At 42.3% G+C, this 16,256-nt stretch overlaps 1 protein-coding gene across 1 annotated transcript in view; it reads right to left on the reverse strand.

Moving 5' to 3' along the window:
- The window catches only part of TAF1 (TATA-box binding protein associated factor 1), a 2,792,652-nt gene that overhangs the window by 1,264,826 nt on the left and 1,511,570 nt on the right, over positions 1-16,256 (reverse strand). Inside the window, exon 25 of the mRNA XM_044057257.1 lies at positions 728-944. Within this exon, the coding sequence (XP_043913192.1) occupies positions 728-944 (217 nt within the window). The remainder of the gene's footprint in view (positions 1-727; positions 945-16,256) is intronic.

A 16,256-nucleotide genomic window follows, 5' to 3' on the forward strand; every position in this document is an offset into this window, starting at 1 on the left:
CTTTTCTTCCATCTTTCATCTAATAACTTTATAACCTGTTCAGGTAAACTCTGTTCACACAAGCCAGGCATGTCTCCTGATAACAGTGCCAGAGGCTGCAGCCTGCAGAAGCAAGCAGAATATTATATACCCCCCACCTGTCTAAAATCTAAAACACGATAATCAGAGGGAATAGGATTATTAGAAGTAGCAACCTTAGCAGCCTTAGAGCCCGTTTCCAAAAAAGAAATCTTCAGGGAGGGAGGCAGAGGGCAAAGAGTCCTTTGCTTCTGTGTCCTGGGAGTAGATTCAGAAGTAGCTTGGGCAGTCTGAGGAGGCGGCGTCGAAGGTCCTGCAGCAGTTAAAATCGGTTCAAGCGGCGAGAGGGCCGCGACAGCGCCTCACTGGCGACAGCCGAACCGGACGCTGGCTCCAGCTGCAAGCGAGTCCTGTTTGGTTTGGACGGGCCTGTCTTTGTCTAAAATAATTTAGGAGCCCAATACCATCTGCTGATAGTACGAGAATTGAACCTGGGCAAGGTAGACAGTAAGTGGAAATCTTCTTTAGGGTATTTTTTCTCACCACGATATACAATAGCTGCTTCCGCCCTGGCAAGAAAGACCTAGAAAAAAATAAACAAAAACTCTGCCTCCTCGTTCCTTATTTCCATAGGTTATTTACCTTACAATATTATGAAATATTTTAATGAAAACATCCTTTAATACAGTTTGGTCTATGATATACCTACATAAAGTCATCATCCTTGGATCGAATTCTCAAGTATGCATCTATAACTGCTGGCTTACGGACTGTCTCACAACGGACATACTCCTTCCCATCCTCATCCCGAAAGGTACGGTAGATTTTAAGTCGACGACCTGTGGCAGAGGAGGTCATACTTGTAATAGAGGCTGTATCATCATCTTTGTGAGAGCCTGTTGAGGTTCCAGTTCCAGAGCCTGAAACTATACAAGATCATTTGCTGTGGTTAATGACCATTTCCATGATACTGTAGCAAAAGACATTTTCTTTCACTAGTCAACCAAGTTATACTGAGGACAATCACTTAAGTTAATAAATTAATAAAATAGAAAAAAAAAACAACCCTGAAACCAAATCAACAGCTATGGCACAAAGACTTTAGTTCTGATGGTGCTACCTTTGACCCAAGTAGAAACACTGAAGTTTGAACATCAGAGAAACTAGTCATGGCAATTTCAGTGACTGGCTGAAGCTAGCTAACGTCTACTGAAAGTGGAATGGGGAAGAGTGAAGTGGAATGGGGAAGAGTGAATTAGCTTTATTACATAACTACCTTTTACCAGTGGTCAGACCATACCACATATGCACAAGCCAATGCAAGTGCACACGGAAGCATGCCTTTCAACTATAAAAATAACTTACTAGCATTAAATGCAGTGCAGCACGAAATGAGTATCTCAGAAAGCTAGAAACATCAAACCCCCCTTGCAAAACTAAGGATACAGTTTCTGTCTAAACAGAGAACTGGGAAGCAAAGAAGAGGAATTGTGGGAAAAAACATTCAAAGAATCATACTCACTACAATAGAATTATAGCATAGGCTTATTTATGAGGCACAGTACAATATTAGACAGCTACATCACAAATTAAAATAGAAAGATATATCTAAGGGCATGAACTGGCATGCTCTATGAAAACTAAGACTCTAGAAGAACAAAAGAACACACCCTTGGAGTAAGGCTTGGGATGATGTTCCCTTAGCAAGTACTTGGTGCCTGGGTGACCTATGCAGCTGAGCTAGTCTCAAGCAGAAAAAGCTGCACAGAGCTGCCATGTGGACGTATCGCAGGGTGATCCTGTGCAATATGCAACAGATCGCAGACAGCAGCACAATGGATTAAGGTTGAGTATAGTCTGGCTATAGAAACTGGTTCATTAGACATGGAGTATCAACTCACTGCGGGGGAATGAGCCACAGCTTGTGTGAACAGATGGAAAATTATCAGCTAAATGATACCATCACGTCTATACAAACAAACCGCTTCTTGAACCACACTACTCCAACGGGGAAAGGAAATGTACATCTGTCTCTCTCTTACCCTGGAGTTTAATCCTCAGAAGAAGCTCCAGTCAGCTGTAGAAATACTCACAAGTCTCTGTCCAATTGCTATCCAGTTTGCTTGTTTTAGCAAATGAGATACTCAATGTCAATGTGAGCTGCAGAAAGCAATAATCTAGTGTCTGTATCAGCGAATGGCTATTCAGAGTATTAAGCTTTCTACCAGACTGTAAGCACAGCTGATAAAGCATCCCATATTCATTAATTAGTTCTACTGGAAGATTTTAATGCTCTTGAGGAATAATGGAGATGTGTGAATGGGAGTAAAGGTTTGCCTAATCTGAACCAGCATGATGAACTGTTCTTGAACATTTGGGATACTTGAAGACCTGTCCCTAATAAACACAGGATTTGAATATAAAGATATTGATAACTACATTTGTTAACAGAACATATTGCGTCAACTATCAATGACGGACTCTACAGCAGTGCCATCAGACCTGAAGCTGTATGTTCTGGGCAACTGCTCCAGAAAAATGCTGAGCTGTCAAGTAATCACCACTGCAATGTTGGATCAGATAGCCAGGGAGGCATTTAGATAAACCCAGGAAAACCCAAGCATGCATACTATAGGTGCCCTGAGAATACTTAGGCAATGCTTAAGTGCAGAATGAGTTTAACCACTGGCTTCAGAAAATACAGTTATAATAGGAACTTACCATAACTGTAACTGTTCAAGTATGTTTCACTGCTGTAGTACTGACTCTTCAAATTCCTGCCTGCAGAAGACAAACGGCTAGCCTAACTTCCAGAGTTCTACACATTTTCCCCTCCAGACCCATCAGACTCCCTCCCACATAGATGTAGCAGAGCCATCCTACTGGGATCCTTCCTACTCAACGGGTGTAGGTTAGCTCTCGGATGTCAGAGCATGACCCACCCAGGTAAGACCTGGGGTCTGAATGGAGAGATGAAGAGTCAGGAATCAAGTAGTAGTGCTGAAACTGAATTCATCCTCAAGTCTTGGTGAGTACCTTCATGAGGTGGACCCTGGTTTTCACAAAATCTCACCAAGGCGACACTGATATATAGACTGTATCTATATAGCATACATCATGGATAGAAGTACATCAAAAACTAAAAAAGAAAGCTGGGTGCAAAAGACCCAGAATAAAAAAGTGCCCAATCCTGGTAGGCACAGTGGTGCCAGGACTGGAAAAAATGACAGTGAAGAATCCTCAAAATACGGAAACATTCCTACACTGGGGCCATGCTAAGCCAAGGGGGAGGATGCCCCCCCCCTGTTGTAGATAGCAGTAGCAGTCCACAAAAATCACAAAAACTAATAGGCCAAAGAAGAGCCATAAAGATGATAAAGTGGACTACTGAGGATAAAAAACAAATTATGCATTGTTACTATTATGCAAAAAGCCCAGAATTTCCAGACACAGGATATACAAAAAGATTGAGAGAGAAATTAGGGGAATGAAAAATACTTCCACAAGAAAACCTGTCAGAAGCTTCAAATAAAAATTTGCGTTCATTAATACAACAGATTTTTGAACAGTATATAGATCAAGAAACTTTGATCTGTTTGGAAAAAGAAGCATCTGAGGAAGTGTGAAAATGTAAACAACAAAACCTAGATATTTTTGAAAAGTATAAAAAAGAAATATGGACATGGGAAAGAGAGAGAGATTTGATATGGTACAATACTTATGCAAAGGAGAAAGCCAAATTAATCAATATAAAGAAGGTAGCCCCAAAGATATTCGAAGAGGAATGCAGGCAAAGGCATCCAGATATGGAAAATTTTACAATAAAAAATAATATCACAAAGCTGGAATGTAGAAAAGAAGATTAGTAAAGATGTCTGTGAAGTGACGGGTTTAATATAGAAGGTCTAACACAGATTATTTTACAGCATGATGGAGTGAGTCCTCAAAGTAAGGAGAAGCAGTAAGATCAGGAGACATCTGAAGAAGAAATATGGACATGGGAAAGAAAATGAGATTTAATATGGTGTAATATTTATGCAAAGGAGAAAGCAAAACTAACCAACACAAAAAGAGCAGCACCAAAGATATTTGAAGAGAAATACAGGCAAAGGAATCTGGATATGGAAAACTTTACAATACAAAAAATAAGAAGAAAAAATGTAAAAGTAGAAAAGGAGATTAGTACTGGAGTAATCAAGGAAATAGAAATTGAGGTTATGGAGCACATGCAAAGTGAAGGATTCAGTGTAGAAAATCTAATGCAGAAAGCACCACAACAGCATAGAGCAATGGTTATCTAAATTAAGGAGAAACCAGTGGAACAGGAAGCAATTGATCAGGTGCCATATCAAGATATTTTTGGAGTCTTCCACAGGAAACCAGTATAAACATTCACTTGAAGCTAGACAGCAAGGGAAGGAACAGGAAACTGTGGAAACTCTGATGCAGTCAATGATGAGGAGTGACAGGCCAGTGAGTTCCCATATAACTGAGAAACGGATGGCACAGGATGAAACTGAAGAGAGGGTGCCACAGGAAGATGCTATAGAACTTTCTATAGAATGCCCACAGGAAATGGGAAACAAGGGATGTGTCCTCAGTTTGGAAGAAACTGAGCTAAGAGAAGAGTTGCTTGATTTAATAGACATAGAAATATATATTAAGATCAATGAAAGAAACTTCCGCGGTGGTGCAGCGGTAGCGTTGTTGCCTCACAGCAGGAGGTTCTCCCATTCGATTCTCGGCTGGAGTGTGGGGAGTGCCTTCTGTGTGGAGTCTGCATGTCCTCCCCGCGGTTCGGTGGGCGTTCGAAAGACATGCGTAAATGGGCGTGCCTTGTTGAAGGTTGAACGTCGAGCTGGTACCTCGGCGTTAGTGAAAATCTACCACCAATCATTAGCAGACCAGAGTCCCGCTCTGGCGACCCCTAACCGGGAAAAGCCGAAAGACAACAACATCAATGAAAAAAACAGACTGCAGAAGGTCAATAAAACCCCAAAAGTCAGACGTCTGATAAAACAAATGAAGACAATAAGTAGGACTGTCCATAGAGATCTATGTGACATAACAGAAGTAAACAGGATATATTACTGTGCAGCTAAATTAATAAATGATAAAGTTCTACCACAAAAACACAGGGCAGTAAGGGAAAGGAAGGGGAGAACTCAAATACCATCATGGAAGTATCGACTAGAGTAAACTATAAAGCTATTAAGGCAAGAAGTGCCATTGTTGGAAGATTATAGAAGAGGGAATAGATTAACAAAAATACTAAGAAAGATATATGTGATAAAAGCAATGAGCAGTATTAGAACAAACCAGGATCTATCATGCACTATCGCAAATAAACTAAAAATTTCAGCACAGGCAGAAAAACGTAGAAAGATACACAGATAAATATAAATGAAAAGTACAAAATAAGCAATTTATTGATGAGCCAAAAAACTTTTAAAGAGAATTGGGAAACAAGGTAAAAGGAATTGAAAGACCGCCAAAACAGAAGAAATAGATGCATTTTGGGGAAGTATCTATGAAGATCCTGTGGAACACAACAAAGATGCTAAATGGATAAAAGAAGTAAAAGAAAGAATAAGAAGTTTAAAGATATAGGATAAGAAATGGGATAAATTAACACCCAGAGAGATTGAAACAAAGTTATGAAAAGCCTCTAACTGGAAAACTCCAGGCCCAGATGCAGTACTTAAATTTTGGTTAAAAGTATTAACATCTTTGCACGAAAATTTAGCCATGAGTAAGAATTATTTATATGTGCAACCCAAACAGACACCAACCTGGCTAACAACAGGTAAAAAGTGTAACTCTGTCCTGATGGAAGATAAGAAAAATGCTGCCTGCCTGCTGTGCTTGTAACTCAGATACTCTTCTTGCTGAAGTTATTGCCAGAAGGGAATAAGTTTTCCAAGACGAAACTGGAGATCCGCTGATGATGCTGCTGGTACAAAGTCAGGAAGTGTTTTCTTCTCCAAGACAAAGTTGAGATCCAAAGCTGTAGGGGGTTTTTTGGAGGGTTTGATATTTTGATCCCTCTCAGAAATTGCTTCAGGAGGAGAAGGGATATATTCTTTATCATCAGAATCCTCCTGGCGAATAAGCCTCCCACTGGTCTCCTGGTGACTCACCATCGTGGACTCATCTGGGAAGTATGTGGGTCAGAAGGCTCAGTGGGGGCTCAGGTCTGAGCCTTTGTGAGGGGTGGTGTGGTGCCCTGTCGGGAAAGGTTATAAAAGAAATAATTAAAGAAATAAGAGGATCTGAGTACTAGAGGATCTGAGGAGAGGTGGAGGTTTGGGAGGGAGGCAAAGCAAAGCTTTAGAAAGTTTTTAGCCCTGACCCCTGGAGAGGCCATGACATGGAAGCGGGGGCCTAGCGCTGCCGTGCGTGTGAAGTAGATATGTCCAAAGGAATGGTGTCAGTGACATATCCTGGACATTGGTTTATGTCAACGGCATTTTATATGCAAAACAAAAAAAAAAAAAAAAAACTCCGACCGACCCGAGGGAAGCACAGGGCTGACAGGACGATACGTCGGTCTGGGCCTAAGCAAGGAAGGCAGTAGGAATGTGGAATCCTATGAGGGGTTTGTTTCCCACAAGTTAAACAATTATTTACTTTATCTAACATACCCTCAATGGCGTTGGGAAGGTGCTACATCAGCCGAGGCCAGAGACCCAGACCAGAATCGCCGTCTCAAGGGCTTGCCTGAGAGAGAGGGACAACCCATATGTTATGACTGCAGATGCATCCTTGCAGGACATCAATGCTCCTACTGAAGAGCGAGTCTGCAAGGTACACCAAAAATTACAGACCAATAACTTGCCTTCCAATGATTTATTATCTATCTCTATATAGGAATTGATACCGACAGAGTTTACAGTTATTTAGAAGAAAACTCAATTAGGGCAGAACAAAAAAAGCAATAAAAGAAAGTCATATGGAACAAAGGATCATTTGTTGTTAAATAAAGTCATAGTGGAGAACTGTAAACGGGGAGAATCTAAGTATGGCATGGATTGACTACAAAAAAGCATCTGATAGTATCCCACATTCGTGGATAAAAAGTGCTTAAAAATGTATAAGATACACCCTGCATTGATCGATTACATTACAGTGACCATGAAACAGTGGCAGACCACTTTGCAATTAAGTCATGATAAAGGACAAATTATTATCCCAGGGATAAAAATTCAAAGGGGATATTCCAAGGTGACTCTCTGCCACTGTTGCTATTCTGCCTTGCCCTTAACCCATTAAGCTGCCTACTTAACAGCTTAGGCCATGGCTATAATTTGGCTCCTAAAAAACAAAGTCTAAAGACTTATCTTCTCTTTGTCGATGATTTAAAACTGTACAGCTCAAAAGATGAGGAACTGGAAGCACGACAGCAGGTTGTCAAAACTTTTTCAGATGATATTGGAATGTTATTTGGTCTTGATAAATGTGCAAAAGCAACCGTTAAAGCCGGAAAACTGCAGCAACAGAAAAACATCAGTTTGGGACAAGAATGTGATATAAAATAACTTGAGCAAGACGGACTGTGTAAATTCTTGGGAAATGATGAAGGATCAGCAATAAATCATGAACAAATGCGAATAAAACTTAGTAAGGAATACTTTAGAAGACTTAAATTAATCCTGAAAACAGCACTGATATCTAGGAACAAAATCCAAGCTATAAACCAATTTGCTCTTCCTGTCCTAACTTAGAGTTTTGGAGTGATTGATTGGCCCCAAAACATGTTGGATAGGTTATATATTAAAAAAAGAAGGATGCTTCATGCTTACCAAATGATCTATAAAAATCAGTGCATACCAAGATTATATACCCCCTATTCCGAAGGAGGGATGGGCCTCCTTGAAATTGATTACATGTATAGATCTGCAATCATGGGACTCCACACATATCTGCTGACCTCCCATGACCCAAACGTAGTGAAAGTTTTGAAACATGAGGAGAATAAATCTAAAATGACTTCTCTGCTTAACCTAGCAGAAGCATATCGGCGTCAAGCAGGAATGGAAATCAAACCAGTAGATAAAAATCAGGCAGCAACTGAATGTGCCAAAAAACAAATGTGGGAGAAACAGACAAATGTAGGTTTTGTAAAACCAAATTGGAAATAGTAGCATACCTCGTAGGTGGTTGTGAAATACTAATGGCAGGACTGTATACTGAAAAGCCTAATAATGTGGCAAGAATGTTGAACTGAGGATTGTGCAAACAATATTGTATTGAAGTAGTTGAAAAACATTGGAAACATGAGCCACAAAGCATAAAGTACAGTTGAGTACACTTACCATAAATGTAGAAGTTTGAGTGTATTCACTGTTGCAGTCCTCACATATGGGTTATCCGGTTCCCGGTAGCCCTCAGTCGGCTCGAATACCAGTGTCCTTGGTATATGACGTCGGCTGCTGCCGGTTATAAAAGTGATGTCAGAATGTCAGGTATAAAGGGAGGGAGCTGACACCATTTCCTCAGTTTTTCTTGCCTTAACTGTCAGGAGCCACCAAAAGAAGGCTAATCCAGGAATGGCAGCACCCTGGACACGTCATACAAAAAATAAAAATATATATAGTCTGTGCCTTAGGAAAAAAGGGGGAATGAAGGGTGGGAAAAATACAGTTTTGTACCTACCATAAATGTAGATGTTCGAGTGTTCACCCTGCTGCAGTCATCACACTTGGGTTATCCTGCCGTCAGGCGGTCCCGCAGTCAGCCCAAATTCCAAAGTCTTGGTCCGGTGTCGGTTGCTGTCGCTTCTTCCCTGACGTCAGTGCGCCAGGGGTATATAAGAGGCATCCAACGCCATTTTCTTCAGTTTTTCTTGCCCCAGATGTCAGGTGCCCCCAATAGGTAGGCAATATATATATATATATATATATATATATATATATATATATATATATATATATATATATATATATATATATATATATATATATATATACACACATATAGCTATATAAAAATAAAACAAAACCCTTAGGCACAAGCAAATGCACCACAGAGGTAGTATAGGATAGAGTGGTAGAGATAAGTTCAGCTAGTTAAGAGGGGATGGAGGGAGGGTAACCTGGACTGCAGCAGGGTGAACACTTGAACATCTACATTTATGGTAGGTACAAAACTACTATGGTCATCATGTTACCCTGCTGCAGTCATCACACTTGGGTTGAATCCCAAAGCTAAGGATGGGAGGTGGAGTCAAACAGGGTTAGAAGAAGCTAGTAGGCCCTGCAAAACTGCAGTGGCAAAACCAGCTCTAGTCTTAGAGTATAGAGGTAAGTGATAGTGTTTGGTGAAGGTGTGCACTGAACTCCAAGTTGCAGTTTCCAGAATATCCTTGGTTGGCACTCCCCTGAGAAAGGCTAATGACGTAGCTGTAGCCCTGGTGGAGTGGGACCTAATGTTAACAGGTACCGGTTTCCCATGATGTGTGTAGCAGAAACGTATGCAATGCCCTATCCATTTAGAAATGGTCTGTTTTGAGATGGCTTTTCCTTGTGGTCCTGTAGCATAGGCTACAAAGAGCTGGTCAGTTTTTCTGAAAGCCTTAGTTTTATCCAACTAGTAACGTAATTGCCTGTGAATGTCCAAAGAGTGCAGGAGTCTTTCTCCTTTGTTCTGGGGATTTGGGAAGAAGGTGGGCAAGTGAATGGTTTGGTTTAGAGCCACACACCTTTGGCATAAAGGAAGGGTTAGTTCGTAGAGAGACTCTGTCTTGATGAAAAATGAGGAAAGGTTCCACTGACATTAGTGCCTGTAGCTCTGAGACTCTTCTAGATGAGGTTATTGCTAGTAGAAGGGCAGTTTTCCATGAAAGAAATTTTAAATCAGCTGAAAAAGCTGGTTCAAAGGGCGGCAGTGTAAGCTTTTCCAGAACAAAGTTGAGATCCCAAGTAGGTGTTGGAGTTCTCCTTGGCGGTCTTAAGTTCTTAGCCCCTCTGAGGTACTGTCTTAGCAGTGGATGTGAGAATAAAGGAGGATCCGTGCTGTAATGAGCTGAAATTGCTGAGGTGTGGATCTTAATAGATGAAAAGGAAAGTCCTTTGTGTAACACCTCAGTTAAATATTGTAGAATCTGAGGGATGTTTGGATCAAGGGGATTTTGACCTTTAGCCTGGTTCTAGGTGCAAAATCTTTTCCATTTGTCTGAATAGGGTTTCCTGGTGCTGGGCCTCCTGGCCTCCAGAATGACATCCATAACAACTTTGGATAAAGGTGTTGGCTGGTTGTTTATGTAATTTGCCATGCTGCCAGGATTAAAGTCTTGAGCTAGTTGTGTAGAATCTGATTGTCTCGCTGGGTGAGCAGGTGAGGAATTTGTGGCAAAATCCATGGTGGGCCGTGGGCTATGTTCCTTAAAATTGGATACCAATGCTGCCGTAGCCAGTCTGGTGCAACGAGTATCATTTGTGGCCTCTCTAATCTGACTTTCAGCAGTACCTTTGCTATAAGAGGCAGTGGAGGGAAGGAATACACTGTTAATGTTTTCCAACTGAATGAGAGGGCGTCCACTTTCCAAGCTAGTGGATGGAAGATCCTTGTGCAAAATTTTTGAAGTTGGTGGTTGTGGGGGCTTGCAAACAGATCTATGTCTGGGCATCCCCATTTTTGAGCTATCATTGCAAATACTTGTGGATCTAGTTTCCATTCGTGTGGATCCATGATGTTTCTGCTTAGGTCATCTGCCAATGTGTTTTTCTTTCCTGGCAGGAATTGTGCTTGTAATTGAACCTGGTAAAACAGTGCAGTGTTCCACAAGGTCATTGCTTGCCTGCATAGAGGGTAGGAATGTGTGCCCCCTTGCTTGTTTATGTACCACATTACTGTGGTATTGTCTGTCTTTATTATTAGTTGTCCTGGGTGTAGAAGGCCCTTGAAAGCTGTTAGGGAATTCGGTACTGCTAGCATTTCTTTTTGATTGATATGCAGATGCCTCTGATCTGTAGTCCATTTGTCCTGAATGCACTGCCCTGCCATGTGTGCTCCCCAGGCATAGTCCAATGCATCTGTTGTCATAGTTTGCCTGGCTGTGGGTAAGGAGAAAGGCTGACCCTTGTTGAGGTGACATGCCTGTGCCCATCATAGAAACTCCTGTTGAAGGCAGGGAATGAGTGGTATCATTGTTTCCAAGCTGTGGCTGTGCTGAGTCCATACACTTTTCAGGTACCATTGTAATTTCCTCATATGCAGTTTTGCAAATGGTATTAGTAGTATGCAAGATGCCATGAATCCTAAGGCCTGCAGAATTTTTCTTGCAGGGAGTTGGGTCTTTGTTGCCATTATTTTGAAATATTGTATCAGTTGTCGTTGCTTGTCTGGCATGAGATAAGCCATCTGGGCCGTTGTATTCAAGCTGGCACCCAGGAATATTATGTTTTGTAAGGGCACTAGTTTTGATTTCTTTTCGTTTACTGTGTACCCGAGGCAACTTAGAAGGTGCTTGACAAATGCTTGGCATAATGGCTAAGGTGTTTGCTTTGCAAACACAAGGTGCAGGGTTTGATTCTCACATGGGGTAATTGGCTAGGCTCAAATGGCCCACAAGGGCAATTAGCCTAGTACTAACTTATGAACTTATGAACTTAAGATGCTTTAAAAGAATGTCCTTGCTTTCTGCTTGAATAAGGCAGTCGTCCAGGTATGGGTATATTTGAATTCCTCTTTGTCTGCAGTATGCAATTACTGGTGCCAGGCATTTTGTGAAGACCCTGGGCGCAGTAGATAAGCCAAAGTGCAGTGCAGTGCAGAGAATTGATAATGCGTTGAACCTGCAATGAAGCGGAGGTATCTTCTGCAATTTTGTCTGATAGGGACATGCAGGTATGCCTCCTTGAGGTCCAAAGTGACTAGCCAAGCATTCTTGCCCAACATGGAAAGAAGCTGCTGTAGTGTTAGCATCTTGAATTTTGGTACTTGCAGATAGGTGTTCAGAATTGAAAGATCCAGAATGGGTCTCCATGCTTTGTCCTTTCTTGGGGCTAGGAAGAGTCTTGAGTAAAATCCTTGTCCTTGCTCCTGTGTAGGTACCTGCTGAATGGCTCTCATGTCCATGAGAGCTGTAATTTGTTTTTGTGCCTCTGCCCATTGATTTGGTGGCAGGTTTGGCATTCCTTTGATCCTTGGTAAGGTATGAAAGTGGAATCTGTATCCTTGAGAGACAATGTTTAGAACCCATTTGTCTTTTGTGATGATGTGCCAGTTGTCTGCAAAAAATGCTAGTTTTCCTCCTAAGGGAGTTGCCAGGAGAGATTTGCTTGGTAGTTTGAGGATAGAGTTATTGTGTTTGTCTTCTGCTAGCTTGGGGCCCGTCTTCTCCTCCTTTCTGGGTAGCAGTACCCCATTGGCGAGGTTTGTAAGGGCCCTGTGACTGACCTCTGCCCCTTGGGCATCTGTATTTGCCGCTCTGTGATCTGTCAGAAGCTGGAAAGGACCAGTTTTTTGTTGGCCAATTTCTGCTGAAACGAGGGGGTTGTACCTGCAAAAAATCTTTGACCGTTTGCATAGACTTTGCCTTATCCTCCATTTTCTTTAAAACCTCTTCTGCTTTCTCACCAAATAATACATCCTGCTGTAAAGGTGCATCCAATAATTTTGCTTTAACATGGTCAGGAAGGGTTTGTTCTTTTAACCAAACATGTCTACGTATGACAGAGCCCGTGACAGCTGCTCTACAGGAAGCTTCCAATGAATCAAATCCGCATTGTAAAGTATGTTTGCCCACCTGTTCAGCTGCATGCAACAGATCCTGCATTTCCTTGAATTCAGACTGTTCTGGATGTCTGCTCATTTTTTGTTTTAACTGAGACATTAGGAATTGCTGATATTTCAACATGTGAAACTGGCAATTTAATGCTCTCATAGCCAGAGTTGCTGAGGTGTATATTTTCTTTCCCCATCTATCTAGGGCTCTGGAATCCCTTTCAGAGGGCACAGGATTTTTAGCCATAGAAGCTTTAGCTCCCTTAGGACCCTGGGAAATTGTTTCTGGGTCAGCTACAGGGCTTTTATAAAGGAATTTGTGTGAGTCAGGTACTCTGTAGTATCTGTCTGGTTTGGTTGGATCAGGAGGTAGAGAGTCTGGATTAAAACTAGACTCCAAGTAAACATCATCCACAATATCTAAAACAGGTGGGATAGCAAGAGGTCTGTGCTGGGGAAGTAAAACGAACTCTCGGAGCCTTTTCTTAGAATGTGAGTAATCCTAGCCTTCCCAGTGGAAATGTTCCCTCATGGTATGTAAAGTTTCCCCAAAGGAGTAGTCTTCAGGAGGAGATGCTGAGGGAATAGAGTCTTCATAAGGTGGAAAAGTGTAATCCTGTTCCTCAGAAGAATCTGAGGAGAGTGAAACCTGGTCAGAAGATGCATAATCCTCCTCTGGTCTTGGTCTTTTATCAGGAGGGGGATGGGAACCCCTGATAAAGGTAATCAAATCTTCAGCCATCTTAAGCATCTGTTTCTTAAGCATGGGGCCTTGAACTGTAGAGTGATGTACAGTTTTCTTAGGTTTTAAAAGAGTTTTATGCTTAGCATAAGATTTAATGGTGAGTGTAGACAGTCTGAAGACACCTTCTGCAACCGAAGGTGTTTCCACTGCACCGGTGTCTACTTCTGCTCCGGTGTCAGAAGATGGCTGCATCGGCCTAGTATGCCCCGCTTGGGAATCCGCAGCTGTCTGGGGTTCCAGTTCTGCGGTCATCAGGGGCTGCGTAGGTGCCTCACTGAAAACAGGAGAACCGGCGACAGGCCCAGCTGAGGCCTCGGAGTCTGGCTTGTTCCTGGGCTGCCTGTCCTTATCCTTCTGTTTTTTATGTATGGCGGTCGTCGGCTGCTCCGACGGCATGATATAATTAAATTTCCTACCAAAGTAACGCCGTGCGAAGTCAAAACGGCATTTGATAGTTCGTTTATTAAACCTAGCACAAAACCGACAACCTGTGACATCGTGATCTGGGCCTAGGCAAGGAATACAATAGGAATGGAAGTCCTTATGAGGTATTTGCTTCCCACAAGAAATGCAATTGTTAACTTTTTCTGACATCGGACTGAGGCAAGAAAATGTTCCCCAACGGGGTTACTTAGCTTTATTGAAGACTTCGGACTGAAATTCAAATGGAAAATCTCAGGTGTCGGCTGACCGGCACTTGCGAACTGCTTCTGCTTCGGGCACCACACGGCAAGAAAGACAGAAGAAAATGGCGTCAGATGCCCCTTATATACCCCTGGCGCACTGACATCAGGGAAGAAGCGACAGCAACCAACGCCGGACCAAGACTTTGGAATTCGGGCTGACTGCAGGACCGCCTGATGGCAGGATAACCCAAGTGTGATGACTGCAGCAGGGTAACACGATGAACATCCAGGACTGCAACAATGAATACACTTGAACATCTACATTTATGGTAAGTGTACACAACTGTACTATGTTCTTCGTGTTTCACTGTTGCAGTCCTCACATATGGGTTGATTCCCAAAGCCCAGTAAGAAGACAAAGGGGGGAAGAAGAATCACAGATTAAGGATTGGTAAGAAGGCCCGGCAAAACCAGCCCTGGATTTAGAAAACAAAGGTAGATTGTAATGCTTTGTGAAAATATGGACAGAAGACCAAGTAGCTCCTTCTAGAATGTCCTTAGTAGGCACACCTCTCAGAAAGGCTGCAGAGGTAGAGGCTGCTCTAGTAGAATGGGTCCTAATACCCTGAGGGGGAACCTTCCCATGCTGCAGGTAACAAAAGTGGTTACAATGAGCAATCCAATTGGAGATGGTTTGTTTTGAAATAGCTTTACCCTGAGCCCCAGGAGAAAAACTAACCAATAACTGTTCAGATTTTCGAAAGGATTTAGTCCTGTCTAAGTAAAATCTCAGCTGTCTATGCACATCAAGAGAGTGCAGAATCCTTCCCCCTTTATTTTGGAGATTGTTGAAAAATATAGGCAGGTGAATAGACTGGTTAAGGGTTAAACTGGAAACTACCTTAGGCATAAAGGAGGGATTAGTTCTCAGAGAAACCCGATCTGAGTAAAAAATAATGAAAGGTACTACTGCCATTAAGGCTTGCAGCTCAGATACCCTTCTAGTGGAAGTAATAGCTAAAAGGAAAACTTCAAATCTGCAGAGGCAGCTGGTTCAAAGGGAGGCAAAGTAAGTTTTTCAAGGACAAAATTAAGATCCCAAACAGGATTAGAAGTTCTTTTGGGAGGTCTAAGATTACTAGCTCCCCTTAGGAACTGCTCATCAAGGGGTGAGAAAACAATAGGTTGCTCAAAAGAACAATGAGCCGAAATTGCTGAAGCGTGAATTTTGACTGAAGAAAAGGAAAGTCCACCATTAAGAAAACCTGGTGTAGATAATCAAGAATGAGGGAGAGAGAAGGATGAGAAGAGTCATCTCCTTTAGCCAGCATCCAAGAGCAAAATCCTTCCATTTATCTGCATACCATTTTCTTGTGCTAGGCCTCCTGGCCTCATGAAGAACTATAACCACCTGTTGGGAAAGATTTAAAGTATTAGCCAGGCAGTTAAATGCAGAGTTTGTAGATGAGGATGAAGGAACTTTTCCCCCTCCCTGAACCAACAGATCAAGACTGAGCCTGGGAAAGGTTGCGAAGGAGGGGGTACCAATGCTGCCTGTGTCAATCTGGTGCTATCAGAATAGCCTTTGGTTTTTCATCCCTTATCTTTAGCAGCACTCTGGGAAGAAGAGGCAGAGGAGGGAATGCATAAACTGAGAGATGTGTCCATGGGAAGGACAACGCGTCCACCCTCCAAGCTTTGTTGTGAAACTCCCTGGTGCAGAAGGTTGAAAGGAGATGATTGGTATGAGAGGAGAAAAGATCCACCTGTGGGGTGCCCCAATGATGAGTGATGCGATGGAAAATGTCCTTGTTCAGTTGTCACTCGTGAGGATCCAGAACATGTCTGCTCAAATGATCCGCCAAGGAGTTTAGCCTCTCTGGAAGATAGTGGGCAATTGTATGTAAGCCCATAGATGCTGCTGTGGACCATAGTCTCATGCTTTGTCTGCACAAGGGGTAAGAGTGAGTCCCCCCTTGCTTGTTGATGTACCACATGACTGTGTTATTGTCTAGCCTGATCAGCAGAGTCCCAGGGTAGAGTAGGTCCTTGAAAGGCAGCAACGCCTGCTGAACTGCCATCAATTCTTTTAAGTTTATGTGCAAATGAATCTGCTGGGTGCTCTAAGTTCCCTGTATGCC

Source organism: Protopterus annectens, chromosome 15.part0 (genome assembly GCF_019279795.1).
Source record: "Protopterus annectens isolate FY-2018-M chromosome 15.part0, PAN1.0, whole genome shotgun sequence".
NCBI lineage: Eukaryota > Metazoa > Chordata > Ceratodontiformes > Protopteridae > Protopterus > Protopterus annectens.